At 43.7% G+C, this 21,880-nt stretch overlaps 1 protein-coding gene across 5 annotated transcripts; it reads right to left on the reverse strand.

Annotated features, from left to right (window-relative positions):
• Positions 1-763: 763 nt before the first annotated feature.
• On the reverse strand, positions 764-21,092 carry chd8 (chromodomain helicase DNA binding protein 8). 5 transcript variants are annotated; one of them, XM_053437413.1, is made up of 40 exons: positions 20,898-21,025; positions 19,079-19,879; positions 18,848-18,997; positions 18,423-18,698; positions 17,486-17,599; positions 16,892-17,391; positions 16,659-16,770; positions 16,172-16,375; positions 15,946-16,014; positions 15,818-15,873; positions 15,610-15,727; positions 15,430-15,513; positions 14,769-14,906; positions 14,287-14,408; positions 13,792-14,035; positions 13,533-13,709; positions 13,042-13,185; positions 12,819-12,917; positions 12,375-12,534; positions 10,870-11,080; positions 10,548-10,743; positions 10,231-10,401; positions 9,153-9,443; positions 8,838-9,058; positions 8,539-8,741; positions 7,567-7,723; positions 7,384-7,473; positions 7,178-7,281; positions 6,925-7,048; positions 6,509-6,581; positions 6,129-6,394; positions 5,738-5,970; positions 4,898-5,557; positions 4,705-4,808; positions 4,349-4,570; positions 4,091-4,186; positions 3,870-3,983; positions 3,620-3,721; positions 3,421-3,525; positions 764-1,905 (listed from the first exon to the last, which is right to left on the reverse strand). In XM_053437413.1, exons 2-40 carry the CDS (start codon positions 19,778-19,780, stop codon positions 1,537-1,539), a joined length of 7,581 nt encoding a protein of 2,526 aa, XP_053293388.1. In that variant the 5' UTR covers positions 19,781-19,879; positions 20,898-21,025; the 3' UTR covers positions 764-1,536. The 5 variants fall into 5 exon arrangements, with proteins under 5 accessions (XP_053293388.1, XP_053293387.1, XP_053293385.1 ...); XM_053437412.1 differs by having other exon boundaries at positions 18,848-19,000; XM_053437410.1 differs by having other exon boundaries at positions 18,848-19,879; positions 20,964-21,092.
• Between the last annotated feature and the right edge of the window lie 788 nt (positions 21,093-21,880).

Consider the following 21,880-nt stretch of genomic DNA (forward strand, 5'->3'; position numbering starts at 1 on the left):
CCTGTTAGACAAATCAACAGACTAATAATTCTCTCTTACCTCCATCCTCCAGGGAATTCAAGTATATGACAGTGTATTTGTTATATTTAGGACTTTTTCACCCTGAGTATAGTCTTTCAGGCAGCAGGATCCTTCCTCTGTGTGGGTAGTCGCACTCAAATACTACCTTGTTGAAGAGATTTGTATGTTCCATCCTCAGATAAAGTAGAGTGAAAAGCTGTTCCTTCTTATAGAACTAATAGGCCAATCATCATGCTTTTCCACAATATTGCCTACTGTCTCATTTTTGTTGATTTAGTGGTATAACATTTTATGCTAGTCGAGTACAAGTTAATCTACTTTGCAGTAAAATTTGCATCTTCTGTTTCACACTTGAGCCTTTCATTCATGCACATTATGTCAGAAAGCAAGGCCTTATAATAAGCTATTGGGCTACAGTCATTCAAAAGATTGTTTAAAGATATACACAGTAGATGGTGGCTTTATAAGGCAGGATGCTTGCTCCATAGCCTAAATCTAAATAATCTGATGTAGAAGTATTCCTGTGTAATATTAACACATAAATAACATAGAAAGTACATGGCAGGTCTCAAAACTGTTGTGTGGACAACACGGCTATTAATAACTTGTAGTTCATAATAAATTAATTATTTAAACCCCTATACGTAATCATCTGCTGTAATTATTCATCACCGATTACAAATTGCCATTACTGCAGCGACCCTTCTGTTTAGTGAACTCGACAATAAAACACACAAAATGCTTTCACTTTAGATTGCTGTTATTCATATCACAGATACAGTCAGATCATAAAACAAGAATAGTAACTCATTGCCATCATATTTGCACCATTGTACACAATTGACCAGCTCTACATTGTCCATTACACCCATCCTCCTAGCACTGCTTCAGTAACTAATGCCCCCCCAATCGCGCCTCTTAACCCTCACCCCTCCCACAGAGTGAAAACAATAACAGTACATCCACACACTGGATCCCCTTTTAGTTTACAGCCTCGTCTGGACGCAGAGGATTTGACCAGATGAGACGGGAGGGGCGGGGTTTTAGGATCTGTATCCAGGCTCTGCTCAGTACACATGTCCAGTATCATGTTGCGCTAGAGGACCGGCATTGAGGTTCTTAGATAAGAAAAGGGTTGTCTGTACAGCAGGGATCCCCTTTTGGTCACGGCTGGGAATGTGATGGAGAATTCATGGGTTTTGAGGAAGAGGAGGAGAATGACCAGTTGGGAAGTATGAAAGCTCAGCTTTTTGCCATTTTGGCAGAGTATGTTGAGGAGGGTCAAAGAAAGGTTGAACACAATTCTCAGTGATAAAAAAGAAAACAGATGAGTGCAAACCTGTTCCTTTCATGGAAAAACATCCCTATATAAAATAAATGAATAAAAGTAGCAACGAAAAAAAAACATTCATCCAAAGTTTGATACATAATGTGGTAAAAATAAATGATGAGGAATAACATGATTCAATGGTGAGAAGGGGACTAAGTCAGATGTGTTTGAGGAGCGGGGTTCAGTCAATCCTCTGAGCTTGATGAGGAGTCAGAGTCCTTCTGTGTTATGATGACATCGTCTAATAACGCCTCTTGATCCGAGCTGTCATAGTCGCCTTGGGAAATGCTGTCGCCCCCCACCATTTTAACGTCAAAGTCTGCACTGGTGAGGAAGTGGTGGGAGGTCTCCAGGTCCCCCTCATCCATCATGTAGGCTCCGTCCGAGACCAGAGTCTCCTCTTCAACTCCGTCTAGGTTAGGGTCTTCGAGAACAGGCTCTGGAGTGTGGTGATGGTGGTGGTGGTGATGATGATGATGGCGGCGTCGGCTTTTCTTGGGGATATCCGAGTGCTCCGTCAGCAGCCGGTGGAAGAATGTCTCAGGCAGGAAGCCCTGAAACATCAAAAAGTCTTTGATCAAAAACTAATCTGAGGGGAGCAGGGTGTGTTTACACATCTCTTCTTTCTGGTAATTACAAAAAAAATATCTTTTAGCCACCTACACTTCAACTCCAATATATATTATATGTATTCAAAATAAAACTGGGAGTTGTGTTACCATAACATTTTCTTCATCAGTGATAAGTTCTGCTTAAAATGACTGTTATTGATTATGCTTTGATCGCCAGAGTCTGGGTGCAAGTGAAAATCAAGAAAAACGTTATTGTTGGCTCAAGAATGAATCACGTTCTTTACGAGTAATTTGCTCTCAAAGTGAGAAAACACTCAAGCAATCAAAAGTGGAGGAGGGGCCTAAGGGCCATGTCTCATATCTCTATAATCTCTTATCACCAACAAACGATTCATCTGTGAATAAGAGCAGGACCGGCTGGGAAACTCAACTCCAGATAAGCATTTCGGATGCTCTTTGGAAAAAGGCGTTGAAAGCTGTTAACTTCTCTTCTAGCTGTGCCAGACTTTCTGTTATCCAATTTAAAGTACTTTTTAGGCTGCACTATAGCAAAGACAAACTCTTCAAACTTTACCCAGACAAAACATCTGAAACTTGTGACAGATGCTCTCGGACGCCATGCAATCTGACACATATGTTCTGGACATGCTCCAAGTTGTTAAATTACTGGCAATCAATTTTTAAATCTATCTCTGACATCCTAGGTATACCTGTTAGTCCTTCACCACAGATAGCTATTTTTGGGGTGCCTCCTGATGAACTTGTAACCACATCACTGCCATATAATTTCATAGCTTTTGCGTCCTTGATTGCACGTAGAAAATGTCTTCTCTTATGGAAATCTTCCCAGCCACCTTCCTTCAAATCCTGGCTACATGATTTATTATTTCTATTGAAACTGGAGAAAATCAAATTCAGCCTTAGAGGCCGCCCTGAGAAGTTTTATTCGCACTGGAAATCACTTCTAGATTATGTCGATATACTCCCTGCCACTGAAACGTCCCCCTGATCCTTTGTTCACACCTTGAATAGTCCGCCGACCCCCACCCCATTTGATATGACTCTTTGTACTCAACCTGACCCAGGAATAGTGGGCTGATCAGTTGAGCACGCAGAGACGCAGGCAGCAAACAACTTATATTACACCCGCCTTCTTTATCTACTTTATTTTATTTTATTTATTTTTATTACCTTATTATTTTATAATTGTTATTGTTTATTATTTATCTATTTCTGTATGTTGTGTTATCTAAAACCGATCTGGTATATTATACTGTTCACAAATGTGAAATCAATAAAAATGTTAGTAAAAAAAAAAGAAAAAAAAAGCAGAGGAGGGATCGTGTGCACCAGGCTGCGCCAATTTGATGGGTCACGACTCAAAAAGGCTGAGAACCACTGTCTTACAGCTACTTTTCCAAATAGAGCATCACAGAGAAAAACATTTGAGGTGTACTTTTTCCCCCAAAGAAGTAATACTTCATCTGAATTACTTACAGACTTCCGAACAGTTTCCGACCACTCGGGTGCTACAGCAATATCAGGATTCTCTTCTAGATATTCCCTCAGATCTTGCAGCATCGGGCAGAAAGCAGCACCAACCTTAACAGGACAAGCATTTTGAGTTTTGTTAGCAAGAGAAAACAACAAAAGTCCAATCTCAAGTGTTGCATGTACCATACCAGTCGGGTCTCACCTTCTTTCCAGATCTCATGTTAATGAGTTTGATCTTCTCACTGCCTGTCAGGGCTTTATCTGCCCTTCTCCTCCTCTTTCTCTTGCTCCTGTTCACAAGAAGCTGAGGAAACGAGACAAATGATTTGAAAAAGCAGAGCCAGTACTCACTGATATTTAGTTTTTCTGTCTCTGAGACCACAGGCAAAATTGCCCGAGACTCATTCATTTCCATATTATTTTAAGTGGTTAAATGATTTGAAAGAATTTACCTCCATCATGTCTCCCTCCACCTCATATTCTGGGTTCTCCTTCAGCCAGGTGGGATGGTCCCTCCGTCGAGGAGTACGCTCCAGTGGGTCGAGGAGTCCGTCTGGGTCGGAAAACTAAAACAGAGACAGAAAAACTGATCAGACACAATCCAAAGCATTTTGTTTATAAATTTTACTGCACCAGTGTTCAAGAGGAATACATGTAACCCTGGCACGAGTACCTCTTGGTCTTTGCGCCTCTTTCGGCTGCTGCTCTCTCCCCCTGATCCGTTGGGCATCAGGGACTGCTTAGAGAAGGTCAGCTTCAACCCCTCCTCCTGGCAGGTTGAGAGAAAGAGGCCTCTAATTTAGCGGCACCTTACAACAGCAGTTTGTGATTTGAAAGCAAAATTTTCTCTTTTTTGAGTGTCAGATTTTGCATTTTTTTAATTGCCTGTGCTTCAAATCTAATAATATTTCTCCCTCAACCATTTTCTCACCTTTAGGAGTTTGACTGTGAACTCTCCATCTTCTCCCTCTGCTCCTGGTTCACCAGGCATGCTGCTGGGTTTACGGATCACCCTCGTATAGGCCATCTCATCTCCCACCAGCTCTGAGCTCAGGTTGAGCTGAGCCTCAGGCACATATCTCCGCCCTGAGGGCCACTGACCGGTCAGCACCAGCGTACACAAGTTGTCCAGCCGATTGATCAACACACGGTCCTGGGACAGAAGAAGAAAGTATCAGTCAGTCAGTTACAGCAAGAAAATAAACCTGGCGTTCATTCCTAACAGATATATTCTTTAGTATTTGCATCAAGTTTAGACATACATGTTGTGAAGTGTAAATTAATTACCTTGGGCCAGTCGACTCTGAGGGGATCAGGGGGTGGAAGGCCGTCCTGGGATGTAGTCATGGAGAGTAAACTATTATCTTCATCTCCGTCACGTACCTTGCCTGCTAATAACGCAAAAAAGGGGGAAATAATTAAATTGGTGTTTTATTCATGCAGTACTCTACACTTTTCTTCACTTCATCTTTCAACGTACCTCTTTCCACATCTTCCTCACTCTCTCCACTGTCATCACTGCTGCCTGATCGCTCAGAGGACGATGAGCCTGAATCTGAATCAGAATCTGAATCAGATCCTCCCTCTCCCTTTCTTTCTGATCTACTTCCTCTCGCTTTGCTCTTCTTGAAGCTCCAGCCCTCCCCTCGCACTTTTCCATCATGGTGACTCAAAGGTGTGCTCTGCAGGGCAGCGCTGATTTCTGTGCCAAGTAACCGGGCGTCCTCATCAGCTTCCTCTTCCTTCACGCCATGCAGGTCCTCATCAGTCTTGTGCTGGATGAGCGGCATGATGGGCAGTGCTTGGGATGAAGGTGGGGGTGGAGGCTGCGGGGCCTGCTGGTTTTGGATGAACTCATCCCTTGACTGACAGAAGGTGAAGTCTGGGTCAGAGAAGATGGAGAGCTCGGTGCGGCTGACGCCGTGCAAAATTGCACCCAGCATCAGCTGACGATCGTGATCTGGTATATTCCACCAATTGGGCAGATCCGAGCTGGACGGGGCCAGATGCAGACGCTCCTCCAGGGAGGGGTGGGGCAGGACTCTCTCGCGGATGCGACGCAGGAGGCTGATACGGTATAGGGTACGGGAAGCACGCTCCTCAGTGATGGGGGCAACAGTCTGTGAAATCTCTGATGGATCTACGCAATAAACGATTAAAGAACAAAGGATGAGTAAGTACTTGTAAACTCATTCCTCTCACATTTCATCAAGGTATAAGGTGCATTTATATTGAAGTTAATACTAATCATATACACATTTAGATACTATAGCCTACTAGCTGTGGAAACGCATGTCTTGAAAGTGTATTTAGTAGTTACCTTCACCATGGGCTGGGCGGAGGTGGCAAACTCTCCGGCACATGGCAACAAAAGAACGGAAGTATCGACTAAGGCTCTCGTCGGTTTTTTTATCCAGACGAGCAAAGGTACGGAAGCGTGTCCACACAAATTCAGGTTTTCCAACCTCAGGAAGGTCCGGCTCCCTTTTCACCTTTTCCACACCAAACGTTGATACCACGCGGTAGAAGTCACACTCCTCTCTACGTGTCCACCTAGAGGAGAGGCACAGAGAACAACAGAGGTGAGGTGGGTTGGGTCTGAATCCAATGGGCAATTTTAGCATTTGCTTAAAAACCCCTCAGTGAAGATAACAATCCTGGATAAGATCTGCATGCGGTGAGCTTTGTAAAAAGATGTAATGCCAGTGTACCTCTGCTGCCGCTCCTGCCGTGCAATCTCCTTCAGCTTGCTGGCCTGTTCGCACCTCCTGCGTCTGCGGTCGCCCTTTGCCACTGCTTCAATCTTCAGCTGCTCCTGTCTGTAGCTGCGTTGGAAAGCTGTGATGAGCCGGCGCAACCTTGCTGTAAGTGATGAGCTTGACGGCCAGTTGGGACTCTGACTCAGAAAGCTTTCTGGGACCACCGGCACCACCTTGTCTTCAACAGAAATCTCATCGTCCACGTTCATAGGGTCAGACTGGAGAAGTAGATCAGATAAAGACATTAATACATTTTTACTTGGCTCCAACATTTTCTGTGTAAAAAGAATTCTACAGGCAGATCCATCTAAATATGAGACTCAAATTCGTACCTCATCGAACATATCTTTTTGCCTTGACGCAGGTTTGAACTCCGGGTCCTCTGAGTATTTATCATACTCAGCACTGCACAACACATAACATAAAGCAAAGTTCAGTAACAGGGCATCATGTCCTATATATTTGCATGTTTCATTAAGTTAAAACCCCAACTTAAGACCTCCAAATAAAACGAGATGCAAACATTTCAAGTAAAACAACAATGTGCTGCAGTTGTGAGTGTACCCTCTAGTGGAATATAATGCAGTTGTGACTCTCAAATGAGAACTCTTAGAATCTTTTGCATGTGAGAGAGCGATGTTCGAGTCTGTAGGAAACACTAAACCTATTGAATGAATCTAGCATTTGCGATAAGTAAATTTAGTGCATGAATTCAGTGGGACAACAATCTATTGAAGGTTTCACTCACTCGTCTCCCAACTCTGTGTCACCAGTATGCTGCTCGGCATCAATGGCCTTGTCATCGGGCCGACCCGCTCGCTCCAGGAAGCATAGGCAGGGATCAGCACGCATGGTAGTGTACATTTCATAACCTTCAGATAGAGACACAATCAAGGATGTTGGGACAAAAAAACGACATGTTCTAGCTCAGAGACCAGTGAATCTGTATTTATGCCACAATGTCAAAAAAGATTATGAACCTCTCCAGAGAAAAAACATACCATGTTTGAATACACCAGAAAGCAGTGAGCGATCTGCATCAGTGTCCCACCATCCTGCCGGTACCTCCTGCTGCTCCATCTCAGGCATCCAGATATCAACATCCCTGTAAAATAAATCATCAATATCTTAAAGTGTTCAAGTGAAGTTGAGAAAGAAACTTGTGCGTCTGAACCTGAGGTGATGTACGTGATGCCGTGTTACATACCTGATGTCAGTCCCTGTCAGGACAGCCTCGGCATGTTCACCTATCACTTCCTGCTTCAAGTAGTAGAGCATACGCACCCTCAGCAACACCCTGAGGTGGGAGACAACATGTTTTAAAGTTTGAACATGGGATGAGAATGCACACATATGTACACACAAACACAGCTGATTCGGCTTCACTGACTTGTTGCACTGGTGCTTGAGGTGTTTACGGTAGCTGTCATCCAGCAGCAGGGTGTCAGGGTTGAACTTGCGGATCCACTCCACTTTCTGAACATCAAATGTGCTCTGGGTCTTTACCCTCTTACCCTTCCTGCCTCTAGGAACAGGGATAGACAGGCCTAGGCAGAAAAAAGAAAACATTACTGGTAAATAAACCCACCTTTAAAATAATGCAACAGACAGACAAATAAGCATAAAACACAAAAAAGTATTCAGTAAACGCAAGAATGCACCATATTTACCCCATTAAGACCTAAGACCTCAGATAAAAATGCACTCCAATAACCAAGTGTTTTAAAACAACTACCTAAAACCTTAGTGTTTTCTGAAGAGTAAACAGAGCTGCCAACATTTACTAAAATGTTATTTCTCAGTCAATGACAAGCTGTCTTTGTAGGTCATTTCCTTTTCCCTAAACTGCATGAACATTATTTAAAAAAATCAACAATGCTTCAACAAAAAACAAAAAAAAATCCCGCAAATCTTCTTCCTCCTCAAAACTGTCTCTTTGAAACCAAGCGTTATTCTCCTTCGTTGGTATTTTTGTCAGTGAAACACTGCAGTGCTCTGCTTCAATATCGCTCCCCCTACTGAGATTTTCAGGCCTTGTCTGAAATGCTACTTACAAACAAACTACATTTCCTGCAATGCATTTCGCTTTTCCCGCAAGTGTTTAAGCAAATCTCAACGTGTTTCATGAGTTACACGTCTTGAAAATTATGACATTGGGGATGAGTCACACACACGTCTCATCAGTTTCAAAAAGGGAGGGGCACGAAAATGCTGACGTTGGCTCTTAAAACGCAAATGTTGTGTCAGGTCTAAATAGTTTGAGAGTCACAAATGAAGAAGGAAGTCCTTGTCTTTCTTCACACACCCTCACTCTTCCACAGTTTTAAAAAGGTTTCTGACATTTCTATGAGCATCCTCCTACCAGAATGGTTGAGTAGTGTTGTGGGTTCACGCCCGTTTTCCGGCGGTGTGATGAGCTCCCAGATGAAACTCTTGATGTTCTCATCTCCACGGTAGTGAAGCAGACAAAAGACCAGGATGACACGGCATATCGTCTCGACATCACGTTCACTCAAACGCCGCTTACATCTGGCATGAGACAGGATGTCCTTCCAACGGCCCCAACTGTAGAAGAGAGAAAACAGGAAATGGAGTTAAAACACAGGACAAGGGTTGAAAATGTATTTCGGCACATACAAGCTATAGTTTAAATCTACATACCCATAGACAAGAAGGTGCTTCTCCACCCGGAAACAGTCAGTGCGGCCGTATCCCGTTCCAGTGTGGCGTTCGGAGCGTCGGGAGGAACGGGAATGTCTGGAATTGGCGGCAGTATACTCATCATCACTTTCCGCGTCAGACAGGTCACCACCCTCGCCTCGTAAAGTGGAAAACTGCCGCGTCTGCTTGCGTACTCTGGGAGTGTCAATCACAAGGGTGTTCTGTGGGAGAGAAGAGTAGACGATTACATATTACTCCAATCATCAACATAATATTCAAGTATTTGCATGAATGCAACTAGAAAATGTGTTGTACCTTCCGGTTGATGGTATCCATGTCAAGGTCTGCTTTCTTTGCCCATTTCTGCCAGAATTCAGGGTCATCAAGGGAAATGTCGTTGCGGTTCTCGGAGGCCACAAAGCTGGCCTTGGAGAATGTTGAGCCCTTGCCTTCACTCTCAATGGTGATGGTGGTGGCTCGTCGCTGAAGGATCTGGTCTATGTCCTCCTCACAAAAGCGACTTCCCTCATCATTCTCATCCATGATGGCAGCGTACGCTCCTTTTCTCAGGAGGTCCTCTATCTCCTTCTTAGAGAACTGCTGGATCTGTTGAAGTTGATATATATTGCGTTTAGTTCAGTGTTAAAACTGGAATACGGAAAAACTGGGTCTATCCCAGTTTCCACACTGTTGGCAATCACAGTGATTGCCAACAGCAGCCATGTGAACGTTTAACAGGGCTCACAGGAAGAACATCAAGGTCAGAAGATTTGTTTAAATAAATAAGTCAGATCAACTGCAGTATTACAGTTACAATCAGATTACAGGAACAAATTAAAGGCTCACTGAGGAATTCATCTGATCAAGCAATTAAATCTATTATCACATAGGTACTAAGTTAAAAATGTGTAACATTATTTTAAGCAGTTTCCATCTAGTAACATTTAAGGACAGATATGTCGCAATCTTCAATAAAAAAACGACACTAATGCTGACAGTGTCAGATATCGCCTATTCTCCTTACCAGTCCTGATACTCAGAACAGATTGAGAATATAATATGAGAACTATCCGAGGACAATGATATACATTGAATAATGAATCGATCCAATTAATTCAACACATCATAAACTTCATCTCCGCTTCAGCTACTTTTGTTCTAAAAACATATATATATGATAGATAGATAGATGGATACTTTATTAATCCCGTGGGAAATTCAGAAATCATATCAAGCTTTAGATGTGCTATCACCAACTCAACAACTGAAGCATACGACTGTGGTGCATGGTGGCATACGCCCTAAAACCTACTTCAAAGCGACATGTGCCTCATTGCAAGTTGTGGATTATGGGCTGGCAAATTAATCTCTTTGAGTTTGTAAATGTTCTTACCCCGTTGACACTGCCTTCTTTGTTGCCACTCATGCTCTGCAGGACGGCACGGTCCAGCCCAAGCTTCAGACTTGCTTTATCCAGCATCTCCCTCTCATAGGAGTTCCTGGTTATCAGACGGTACACCTTAACCGCCTTAGACTGGCCAATACGATGACATCGTGCCTGGGCCTGGAAAAGTAAAAAGAAGGTAATAAGAGCTGCTACTGACATTAAATCTACAAAAGTAAATTGTAAATACAGAAATGTAAATCAATCTCTAATACAAACGAATCTTATATTAATTAGAATATGTGCGTGTCTCTACTGTCTTGTACCTGCAGGTCATTTTGAGGGTTCCAGTCAGAGTCAAATATGACACAGGTGTCAGCAGCAGTCAGGTTGATACCCAGGCCACCAGCCCGGGTACACAGCAGGAAAACGAAGCGGTCTGATTCAGGCTTACTGAAGCGGTCGATGGCAGCTTGTCGTAAGTTCCCACGCACTCTGCCATCAATTCGCTCATAAAGGTATCTGTAAAAAAATATTTAGCCCATTAAAAGTTTTGTTGGATAATATAAAGAATCTGATGCACTTGCTGCTTATTAATTATTACATGTACTGATAAGCAGTTAATAAAATACAGCTTGACCCGCATACCTCTTGTTGATGAGGTAGTCCTCCAGAATGTCTAAGCAGCGCACCATCTGGGAGAAGATGAGCACTTTGTGGCCCCCGGCCTTGAGGCGAGGCAGCAGCTTGTCCAGAAGCACCAGCTTACCGGCCGACCGAATCAGGGCCTGCAGATGGAAGTCAGGAGCCATTGGGTTATACACCTCCCGCAACTCTCTTACGATCTTCTCCTCTGCGCCTGGAACACAGAGAAACAGACACCTGAGTTATCTTTTCAGAAGTACAAAAGCACTGATATGTGTAATCTATTTGCCGCTTGAAGATTCAGGGTTGAAATTCGTCAACAGCTTGGGTAAAATAATCACACAGCTACGTTAACTGATCACTTTAATAGTCCATTGCTTCTGTTTGACTAACAGCGCAAACATGCCATCAAAAACTTTTGTTTGCGCTTTTGCTGTTTCCAAACCTTCTCTGTGCTCCAGAGGCGAAGCAAAGGTAAACAAACATAACAACTGAGCAAATGTGCATGGGCAGTCCAGCTCCCTCAAGATGGCACATCCATAATTGCGGTCCCAGAAGGTTTGCGGTGTCTCTCAGAACAGTCTCAGGACCATTAAGTAGTGACCAGGAGACTGGCCATTACAGAAAGAGAGCTGGTCCGGGCAGTAGAAGGGCATTTACCCAGCAGCAGGTCTGCTCCTTTGTGCAAGGAGGAACAGGAGGAGCACTGCCAGAGCCCTACAAGATGACTTCCAGCAGACCAAACTGTCAGAAACAGACTCGATGAGGGCGACTTAAGGGCCTGACGTCCTCTAGAGGGACCCGTTCTCAAGGCCCAGCGCAGCTTGCTAGGCATTAGCCAGAGTACACCAGAATAAACAGGCCTGCTACTGGTTCTCTTTATAGATGAGACCAGGTTCCAACTGAGCACATGTGACAGTCGTGAAAGAGTCTAGAGACTCCGCCGTGAATGTTATGCTAGTGTAACATCATCACTGACCCACTGCCAAACCGGTCCTGCTGAACATGAATGCTCAGCAATGCTGTTCCTGGATGACGAAGGATTGATGCTATTGACTGGCCCTCAAGTATCCCTGACCAAAATCCAATTGATCACCTATCGGAAGTTATGTATTGGTGCATCCAACGCCGTTAAGTACGGTCACAGACTGTCCAGGAGCTCAGTAATGCCCTGATCCATGTCTGGAGGAGATCCCCCAGGACACCATCCACCAACTCATCAGGAGCATGCCTAGATGTTGTAGGGAGTGCATACAGGCAGCCGGAGGCCATACACACGCAAGGGGAATCAGCCAGTGATTATAATGTTTCAGTTTGAAGACCCGATAGAGTAAGTTAGTAAATGAGTAGTTGATTTTGCGCAAAGCCAAAATATAACAAGCAATAAGAGAAATATGCCTTTCACAGAGAGCTACACAACCTAGACCTGCAGCCAACAACAGCAAGAGAATACATTTAAACTTGTCAACACTGGCTGCAGAAGACGGAGTTAAATTGTTATACAGTACCATTGATGAGGTAGGGGTGGTTGCAGCACTTGCGCAGCTCCATCATAGTGTTGAGCAGGTTGGGGACATTGCTGTTACTGGTTGCCCCTAAACTGAGGAAACTGAAGTTCCGCTCCAAGATGGCTCGGTAGTATTTCTTCTGGACGTCTGTCAACTCAACCTGAGAGGACACAAAGTTACATTTCTTAATTCAATAACAATCTCACACGTATTACATTATTGTGATTTTCACAGTTTTATTTGTTTATAGTGAGAAAAAGTACTTTTATAAGCCCTATGATAACGAGGTCTCATTGCAAGATTCCCTCGATGCCTCCCTTGTTTTTATCTTATTCAAATCCCATAAAAAAAAACTTTAATAAAATGTAAAGCACAGAATTAAATAACAGACTAACTTGATTGTCGGCTTTAAAAAAACAAACAAATTACATCGTTTAAACTAACCTCTATAATGGTCTCCTGTTTGGGTGCCAAATTCTTCTCAACATCTTCCTTCAGCCTTCTTAACATCATGGGTTTCAAGATGGCCTGCAGCTTCTGAACCTAAGAGACCAAAACAAACCACTTGCTCAATGACAGCTGAGCATTACCAAACATTATATATACGGAACAGATTAGACAAAAAAAATTGTGTGTTGTTTTGGTTTTATCAGAGCTTATTTCACACCTGTTCTTCCGTTTTCAAGTCTCCAAAGTCTCTGAGGAATTCTGTCTCAGAGGGGAACTGAGTAGGCTCCAGGAAATGCAAAAGACTAAAAAGTTCCTCCACAGTATTCTGGAGAGGAGTGCCAGTCAACAACACTTTGTGTTCCTGTGAGAAACCACACAACGTAGGTGAAAAGAAATAGATATAGTAAGAGGAGGGTGAAGGACAGAGTGGACATCAAGAGGAGATGTAATGAAGCAAATGACAGAGAGGGGGAAAAAGGACAAAATGAGGTGATGTTAACAAAAATCTTTAATAGCTTTCCAAAACCACTGACTGAAGTGAATTTGAACATGAATGTATATACTCTATGTAAAATAAATCATTTAAATCCCATTCTAACGTCCAACCAAGTGTATTCTTAGCTGTGAGGGCAGCAGAGATCCGGTTGTTCTTGGTACATTTGACAATTGATTAAAGCTGTAAAGCAACATGAGCTGTGGTCCTCTCACCACATCCAGCATCTTCAAGCTGTCCAACAGCTTACAGTTGCGATTCTTGAGGCGATGAGCCTCGTCGATGATGACACAGCGCCAGGAGATTTCCCTCAGCTCGGGACAGTCAGACAACACCATCTCAAAGGTTGTGATGAGGGCATCAAACTTATACGCACCTGGAATCAAATGGTCCTGTACACAAGATAGTCATTTTTATTAGACATGTTAAACATCAGTGAGGTGAAATGACAACAACTGTCACCACTAACGCCACCTTGTCATCCTTGCAGTACATCTCATACTGCTGGATCATCTGTCGGCTAGCCAGGCTGCCGTGGTAGACTATGGCGTTCATATCTGTCCACGTGGTGAACTCCCTCTCCCAGTTGGTGATAGTGGAGAGTGGAGCGATAACAAGGAAGGGGCCTTGGATTCCAGCAGCATACATATCTGAGAGCACTGCAATAGACTGGATAGTTTTCCCCAAACCCATCTCATCTGCCAGGATAGAGTTCTGTCTGAGAGACAGAGACAGGGAATGTGATCATTGAAGCCTTGGGAGATGGAATATAAAAGATTCTAACCAAAACTTCTACAAAAATATAAAAAAAATGCCAACTAGATGTTGTTCCTTCATGTTGTGCACCGCTACAATTCTCATGTTTCAACAGCTAATACTCAAAATAAAAGCACCATACACAGATAAACGAATCAATTATGACGTTAGCTTTACAATGAACTCTGAACAGGTGATGCGTGTGATGAATACCTGTTGTACCAGTTGAAGACCAGCCAGTTGACTCCTTCCAGTTGATACTCTCTCAGTACGTTACCGTTCTTGTACTCTGTGGTTTCTTCCAGCTTCTTCCATGAACCAGCTGGAGGTCGTGTCTGAAATCAGGAGGGGAAAAAACTTCTCGTTGTGCAATTCTTGATATAAGATATCAAATATTTTTTTGATCTGTAAAGTGCCTTAAAGTAATGGATATGAAAATGATAGTGCTTTGGTACAACGTGAATTAAAGTAAATTGCCCTGTTGCGCCTTCAGTGTTTGAGTCTATGTGTGAACAGGCTGTAATGTTTTGTTATGTTTTTTTTATTATTATAGAATACATTCTGTATATTTATACTTTGAGGTTGATTTGTTTTTAAGATTATTTTGTTGACAGCTAGATATGAAAAGTGGACAGCAGTTACATCCTGTGGGTCCCAAACCACCAGAACCCTTTACTTTGCACTTGACAACTTACCGTTCTCTTCAGGCGAGGTTGTCGGTTTTGGATTTTGACGAACTCTTCCACCTTGCCTTCGTCCACATCTTCCTTCAGCTCCCAAGTGGCATCTTCATAAGGCAGTGAGCACCACTTCACCAGATAGTAGATAACAGGCTTGAGTAGAAAAAAGGAAATTAAGTATTTAACTGCTGTAAATATGCAACTTCATGAAGGAACAGAAGGGTTTTAAATTAATTATCAACCATATTTTAATTTGTCTCCCGCCAGTTTCATAATGAACTTAAATTGTTTTTACGCTTTACAGTCCAACTTAGTGTGTGCCAAACGCTCTTCTATTTGGTCCATATTCGTTCTTCTAAATCTTCCGTGATTTCTGCCGGTATTATGGGGCATGAAACCGGAAACTAGACTCCGGACGGGATGTAGTAAGCAGACCAATCACAGCCTTGCGGAAAAATTTGGCGGACGCACGCAAGCTGCAAGAGGGGGTACGCAAGCACGCAAGGGGCACGTTGTGTGTCTTGCGTGCTTGAGTGCCTGTGTAAAGTCCAACTATAAATCGGCCTTAAGAGATTGTAGATTGAATTTATTCTGTGGGAAACGCTACATAGCCAAGAGAGGAGTTGCAAATCTCTTCTCCAATTGAAAAGGGCAAGTTATGGATCCATTCTCTCACCTCGCCGTTGTCCTTGTCCACACTATGAGACACATCCAGGATCCTGTCCGCCTCCATGTAGTCAGGGTTAAAAGGCTCCTCCTCCTGACGAGAACCACAGGGTCAGAGACAGCACAAACATATCACAAATGTGTTGCCCAAGCAGTTGAACTAAAACAAAGAGGTGTTTGTCCCTCTCACCTCCTGGAAGATGGTCCTCATTTGTGCACGTTTTGCCTTGAACCTCTTGAGCTTCTGATGGATCCTCTTATCTTTCTCTAGTTGCTCCAAACTGGCCCACTCACAGTGTAAGTATGAACTGAGAACAGAAGAGTCAGGTTTTACACATTAAAAAGGCCTACTCAAGAAATAAAAAAGTCAAAGTAATAAACTAAGATAAAGAACCTACTAGTTTTTGTATTTTACAAAGTATTCCTCCACATTTGTGTACTGGCCTTGACACACCTTGAAGAGAGGAAGGAGTTTTTAGGATGTGATTTACAAAATGACACAACATTTTAAATGTATTAAACATACTTCTTTTTTGGTTAATCTGATGGACAAGATTTTGTCGACAACAGCAGCATCTTCTTCACTTGGGTTTTCCTGCAAAAATAAAAAGTAACGCACTAATAAGATACAAATAAGGGTCTGTAAAATGTGTATCACAAAAAGAAACAACAACCTTTCCAACAAATTTAAGAACTCTTATTTGAATCATTCCTGAGAGGAAATATCTGTGTTACAATAGTTTCACACTCACCACAAAGAACTGCATGCTGGGCTGTCCATCACCATCCAGCTCCATTTCCTGTTTCAGCTGTGCTGCAGTGTTGCCACTGTTAGAGGCCACAGCCGCTGCAGTTGTCGTAACGTCTACATCTTCCTGCTCATCCTCGTCGTCTGTTATCTTGATATCCAGGTCTTCTGTGTACTTCTTCCTCTTCAACACGCGATTGGAGCGCCTCTACTTGCCAGAATAAGAAGCAAAGATTGAGTGTCTTCATAATTGTCCGTCATCTTCAAGCAACAAATACATACACGCACACAACCACACACATCAAGCATCCATAAAAGACAGGCATTGGCGCTCTCACATACACTGGCAGTCACAACATTTTCAATTGTTCAACCACAATATCAAACTTTTGGGAGAGTTGGCAGAGAGTCGTCTTTATTTTCAATTAATTGTTGTGATGACATTTTGAGAAAACTGAGGTGTTTCCATGAACATGTGTTCGTACACATACCGTAATCAAGTCATCATCCAGTGCAGCAGGTGAGGCAGGACTCAACTCCCCATCAGAATGATCTGAGGAAGCGTTTCTCTTTCTTTTCTTTGCTCCCACTAGAGTTATAGTGCTGTAAGTGAAGGAGAGAATGAAGGTATAAACCCTGTTTTCAATAAAGATACATTTTCAAAGTATAATATAAAAATAGTTGTATTTAAAATAAATTGCTTTATCATCTGCACATAACTTACTTTGTCTTAACCTTGCTTTTACTCTTGTTGCCAGTCCCAGGTATCACTGTGCCTCCAGCCACTCCAGCTGTTCCTGGTGTCTTCGCTTTGCTCTTTTTGTCACCTCCACCTACAGTTTTGTGTGTTGCTCCTCCAGCGACAGGACTTTTCTTCTTGCTCCCTCCTCCGCTGCTCTTTTTTTTGTTAGAAGACACCACAGTAACAGTGCCCCCAATCTCAGGAGAGGTCGCGGTTGATGGGAGCTCGTCCTGGTTCAGGACTCTAGGCAGGTTCTTCTCGCCACGTGCTTTGGCCCGTGCTATAGCTTCGGCAACTATACGGTTTGCCTTCTCCTGCTTACATAGGATTTCTACTCGCCGGACTCCGGCAGGCTCGCCAGAGGCCTTGGTGATACGAATGGCCTGGGATTGAGTGGTGGTGGTAGTGGAGGGACCTGCAGTCGAGGTGTTGATGACCTTCATCACAGAGACTGTGCCGCCTCCCGAGGATGCTGAGCTTGTCTGAGTGAACGTAAAATGGTGTCAGGTTTTATCAGAAGCTTCCTTGATATGTATAAAACATTTAAATACCGTTTATTCAAAGGTGGAGGTCTACCTGTGGCTGCAGAAGCATTTTGAGTGGCACTGCAACTCTTTGACCTCCTTGGCCCTGTGAGATCTGCAACACCTGTGGACTACCAGTATTTCCTGCTCCTGAAACCAGCTGATACTGTAATGATAAAAATAAAGATTGGTCAAGTTAGATGTAACACATTAAAGCCGTAATATGATCGGTGAATATCAGCTTGTTTGGTGTCAAATCAACAATCACATTTAAAGGAAATATTGAAGCTGATGAGAGGCACCTCGACCACAACTGTTATCCTCGGCTTCTTTTCATTATGCAAAGCTAGGCTAAACTAATCATGAATCATCTTCTGTTCTGAATACAAATATTTTAGAAATCAATCTTTTATTTTCCAACTCTAGATAGGCAGCAAATTAAATATTTCACTAAAAGCAGCTGTAATGCCTCATTTTTTATGCAAATACAAACTGGAAAAAACAATGAACTACAAAGAAGCATAGTAAAAGATCTATATTGATTCATTGAATGGTAGAAATGTACTATCACCAATACAATCCCTTGGATCATACTGGTGGATATTTTCTACTTTCCAATATGAATCAGTTAAATCTCATGTAAGGATGACATGAAGAAATTTGATGTGAAATCCATAAACTCCAATAATATTAGTCTCAGAGAGACATTGTGGGCAGTTGTGGCATGCATTTTGCCACGCAGCAAAATATCACAGGGGTCAGATTTCAGATGGTTGAAAACGTAACTTCACGTAAACAGTTGTCAATATTTAGTATACTGGGGAAAAAAGAATTTGCATCAGTAACGTTCAAGATTGTAAAAAACCCTTATAATTGTATCAATAGAGAACAGTCCTTTTGCATAAATTCTTATAAGAACAGAGAGCATTATCTTAGCTCAAGAGTAATTGGAAAAGAAATTGCAGCCAACAATAAAATCACTTTCTCACCTTAATTCCTCCTTGTTGGTTTGGCTGCTGCTGCACCTGCAGCTGAATGGTGAGGACTTTGGGCCCTCCAGCCTGACCCCCAGCTCGCGCCTGGGTCAGTGCAGCTAGCTGGCTTCCCTGGAGTACCAGTTTGCCTCCAGGTAGCTGATTCAAAACTAATCTCGTCTGCTGCTGTTGCCCACCCTGCTGGGCTGTCAAAGTTTGACCCACTGCTCCAGCAGAGCCAGCCTGGGAGGGCTGCTGGAGAACCAAGGTGATTCGTTTTGGTTCACCTCCCTAGAATCACATTGAGGATGAGAATTAGCATGAAAGTCATAGACTGGCCTCAATATACAGCATAGGAAATCCACTCACAATCATAATTGTAAATCGCCACCTGCTGGGTAAAACTTGTGGTGTGTAGAGTAAGAAGAGGTGGTGCTTACCTGCGTTTGGGCCTGCAGGGCTTGCTGGAGCTGCACCTGGATCGGAGCGGTCTGTGCCTGTGCCTGAACTTGGACTTGAGTCTGGCCTTGAGCCATCTGTGCTTGGGCTGGGATCTGCAGTTGAAGCTGTTGGCCTTGCGTCTGCTGCACCTGCTGGGGCATGGAAGTGAGCAGCAAATGTTTCACTGGCCCGTTGGGCAACTGTAGCAACCTCTGTACCCCAGCACCCACCTTGACTTGAGCTTGTCCTGGGCTTGCCTGATTCAAGACTGTTCCCCCCTGCAGTATGGACATGCCAGGTTTGAGAGGAGTTCCAGACAACACACGAATAACCTTTCCACTGGTCTGGCCCGAGGCTCCTGATACAGTCTGTAGGACCTGGGCTTGACCCTGCGGTCCTTTGAGAATAACAATTTTACCACCGGCCTGCTGTGTGATGGCAGCTAACTGCTGGGCAGTGAGATGGTGTGTTATCTGTGTGAGCTGCTGTGTTGTGGTAGTAGTTGTGGCTGGAGAGCTGGAAACAGTCATAGGAGAGCTCAGAAGGACAGTACTACTGGATGCCATGCTGGTGTTGGCAATGGTTATGTTGGTCTGAGGTTGGATCTGAGGTACAGTATCAGCAGGGGCAGGGGCCACGGTAGGAGCCACAGCTATGGAAACAGTCTGAGCAGTTGTCCCGGGCACTGACTGCTGTGCAAGGACTTGAACAGGGGTAGGGTCAGGGATGGCAGGAGCTGCTACAGGAACGCTGAGGCCTGCACTGACCGTGAGCTCAGGATTGGGCTCAGCCGACGGGTCCACCTGGCCCAACGCCAGCTTGAGGGCCTCCTCCACAGGGTCTGTGGAGCCCTGAGAAAACGAGTCGTCCGGTAGGGCATCCAGGTTAAACAGGGGAGTGTCCTCAAAGAGGTCCATGATGGGATCTGCCATCTTGCCCCCTCCACACCGGGAGACGGGCACAGTGATTAGAAGACTCCGAGATGGAAGCGAATAGTCGTTGACAATTTTTCCCCAATTTTAGGTAAACAGCTGGAAATAGAGGAGACAGACTGATGTCAAGAAAGCACAAATACTGAACTTTATATTTTTAAAAACAAATACTATAGTGATTAAGATATATCCCAAGTTTATGTCTTACCTATAATTAGCTCATTTAAAAAAGCAGCTAATTCAATGGCTTGTGAAAAAAATGTTTTAAGGAACAAGGAGCAGACATGGTTTTGGAAAGCATGGCCCATTTCATATATTATGTTTCATTGCTGTATATCAACATCACAAACTCATTAAAGGAAGTCAGGCTCTAGAAGCTCAGAAAGAGCATCTAAAACTGACTAGAACATTGATAACTTGATCGTAAAGGCTTGTATTTTTCTACTTCAGAGCTGTGACTGACTCAAACTCTGCTGAGCTGAGAGCTTCTAACTCACTCCTTCTAACAAATATAAAGTCTAAAACAAAAGGGTTAAATGACACATAAAGCCCAGTGAACAAAAAAACTGCATCTGGATGATAAAATACATTGTTTTGGGATTAAATATCGAACCCGTGAGCACGTCGTGAAAATGCTTCAAAGTGCATGATCGGATAACATGTAAATAAAGACCATAAAAGCAGGCAGTTATAGTGGTAGCGCAAAGAGCTCGAGTATCCAGGAAACATTGAGTGAATAGAGATAGTTGTTGGTGAGGTGGGATGAGGAGGGTAGTGATGCTGGAGAGATGAGCTGCTCTCCCCTCTCTCTCTCTCTCACACAAAACCGTCTGTTAGCATTAGCTTGCACCGCCACCAAGATGTGCCTGTTACAAACGGCGTTTGCGGCAACGTAAACACACTCGGCCTCATAAACACGGTGTTATGTCGGTTTGTGGTCGTTAGCTCGCTTCTCTGTCATTTACTACCAAGCATTCGCTCTACCGGACTCTTATCAACAAACCGGACCAAACCAAAGCAACGTGCCACAATAACCATTGCCCGTCAACGTTCACACACGGGTTATAGGCCGCGTTGCTGTTTCGCTTGGCCTGCGTCTAATTTCCGGCAAAATTACCTGAAAATAACCGTCGTATCCCCTCCCCTAAGTCTCGCAGTAATGATTTCGGGGTGCTAAATTTACCTTTGCATCGACACACATGGCTTTCTCCGTCTCACAACACTGTGCGATTACAGGAAACGAGCAGGGAAGAGCAGGAACTCACATTCTTGCCAGAGAAAGCGTACAGCGCGTGCCCCTCGGACGCTGCTAAGCCGCGATTGGTCCGTTCCCGCGTGAGCCGGCAGCAAACACCATTCTCATTGGCTGACGCAGCCATCCGTCAGGCGCACGGCCTCCGCTGGGCGGGATTGTGAGGCGCAGTTCGGTTGAGAGGACAGTAAATGCGGCCTAGCTGGGATCGTTTGACTGAGGGATCTTCACCATCGTCGTCTCGCTTCCTCTCAGGCTGGTTCTGTGAAGCACAGGCCTGTCAGAGCGGAGCGGGGGGAAACCCACCGTGTCTCCATCACCTCTGACTCAGCCGACCTGTCTTTGAATGACACCATCAGCCCTTACCAGCGTTTTATGACACTGGCCTCAGCTCAGGCATCAGTCCAACACCAAGAAATGAATGGCGATACCTTTTATTATTGCGTTATTACAGTCTAGAGACACACACACTCACTATGAGACAAAGAGGGACGGATCGGTGTGAATTGTAGAGACTGAGATATTGATGACAGATTTATTGTAGGTATCAATGTGATGCCTTCACTGCGCTCATGAGTGGTTGCAATTGGGGGGTTGGGGGGATTGGCGCCCTCCAGTGCCCACAGGCGGAAATATTATTTTTATTAGGAATCATTATTGGAATTAGAATGATTATTGTAGAATTATTAATAAATAGTTCATGGCTACTGGGGGGGGGGGCACAATAGAGGATGAAGAAACTAAACTCAGTGGAATAATGGACCACTATTTGCTGAGTGAATAAAACAAGTATGAAGGGTCGGCATTTAGCAAGGACCTTTCCTGTTTTGATGACCACAGTGCAGTTT

Source organism: Pleuronectes platessa, chromosome 13 (genome assembly GCF_947347685.1).
Source record: "Pleuronectes platessa chromosome 13, fPlePla1.1, whole genome shotgun sequence".
In the NCBI taxonomy this organism is placed as follows: domain Eukaryota; kingdom Metazoa; phylum Chordata; class Actinopteri; order Pleuronectiformes; family Pleuronectidae; genus Pleuronectes; species Pleuronectes platessa.

Coding starts and splice junctions, on each gene's coding strand:
- chd8 (XM_053437410.1), bottom strand. CDS start 19,780: ATGGCAGATCCCATCATGGACCTCTTTGAGGACACTCCCCTGTTTAAC. Junction 11,081..12,374: donor CCACCCCTACCTCATCAATG/GTACTGTATAAC, acceptor TCTGTGTTCCAG/GCGCAGAGGAGAAGATCGTA. Junction 10,744..10,869: donor GACTACCTCATCAACAAGAG/GTATGCGGGTCA, acceptor ATTTTTTTACAG/ATACCTTTATGAGCGAATTG.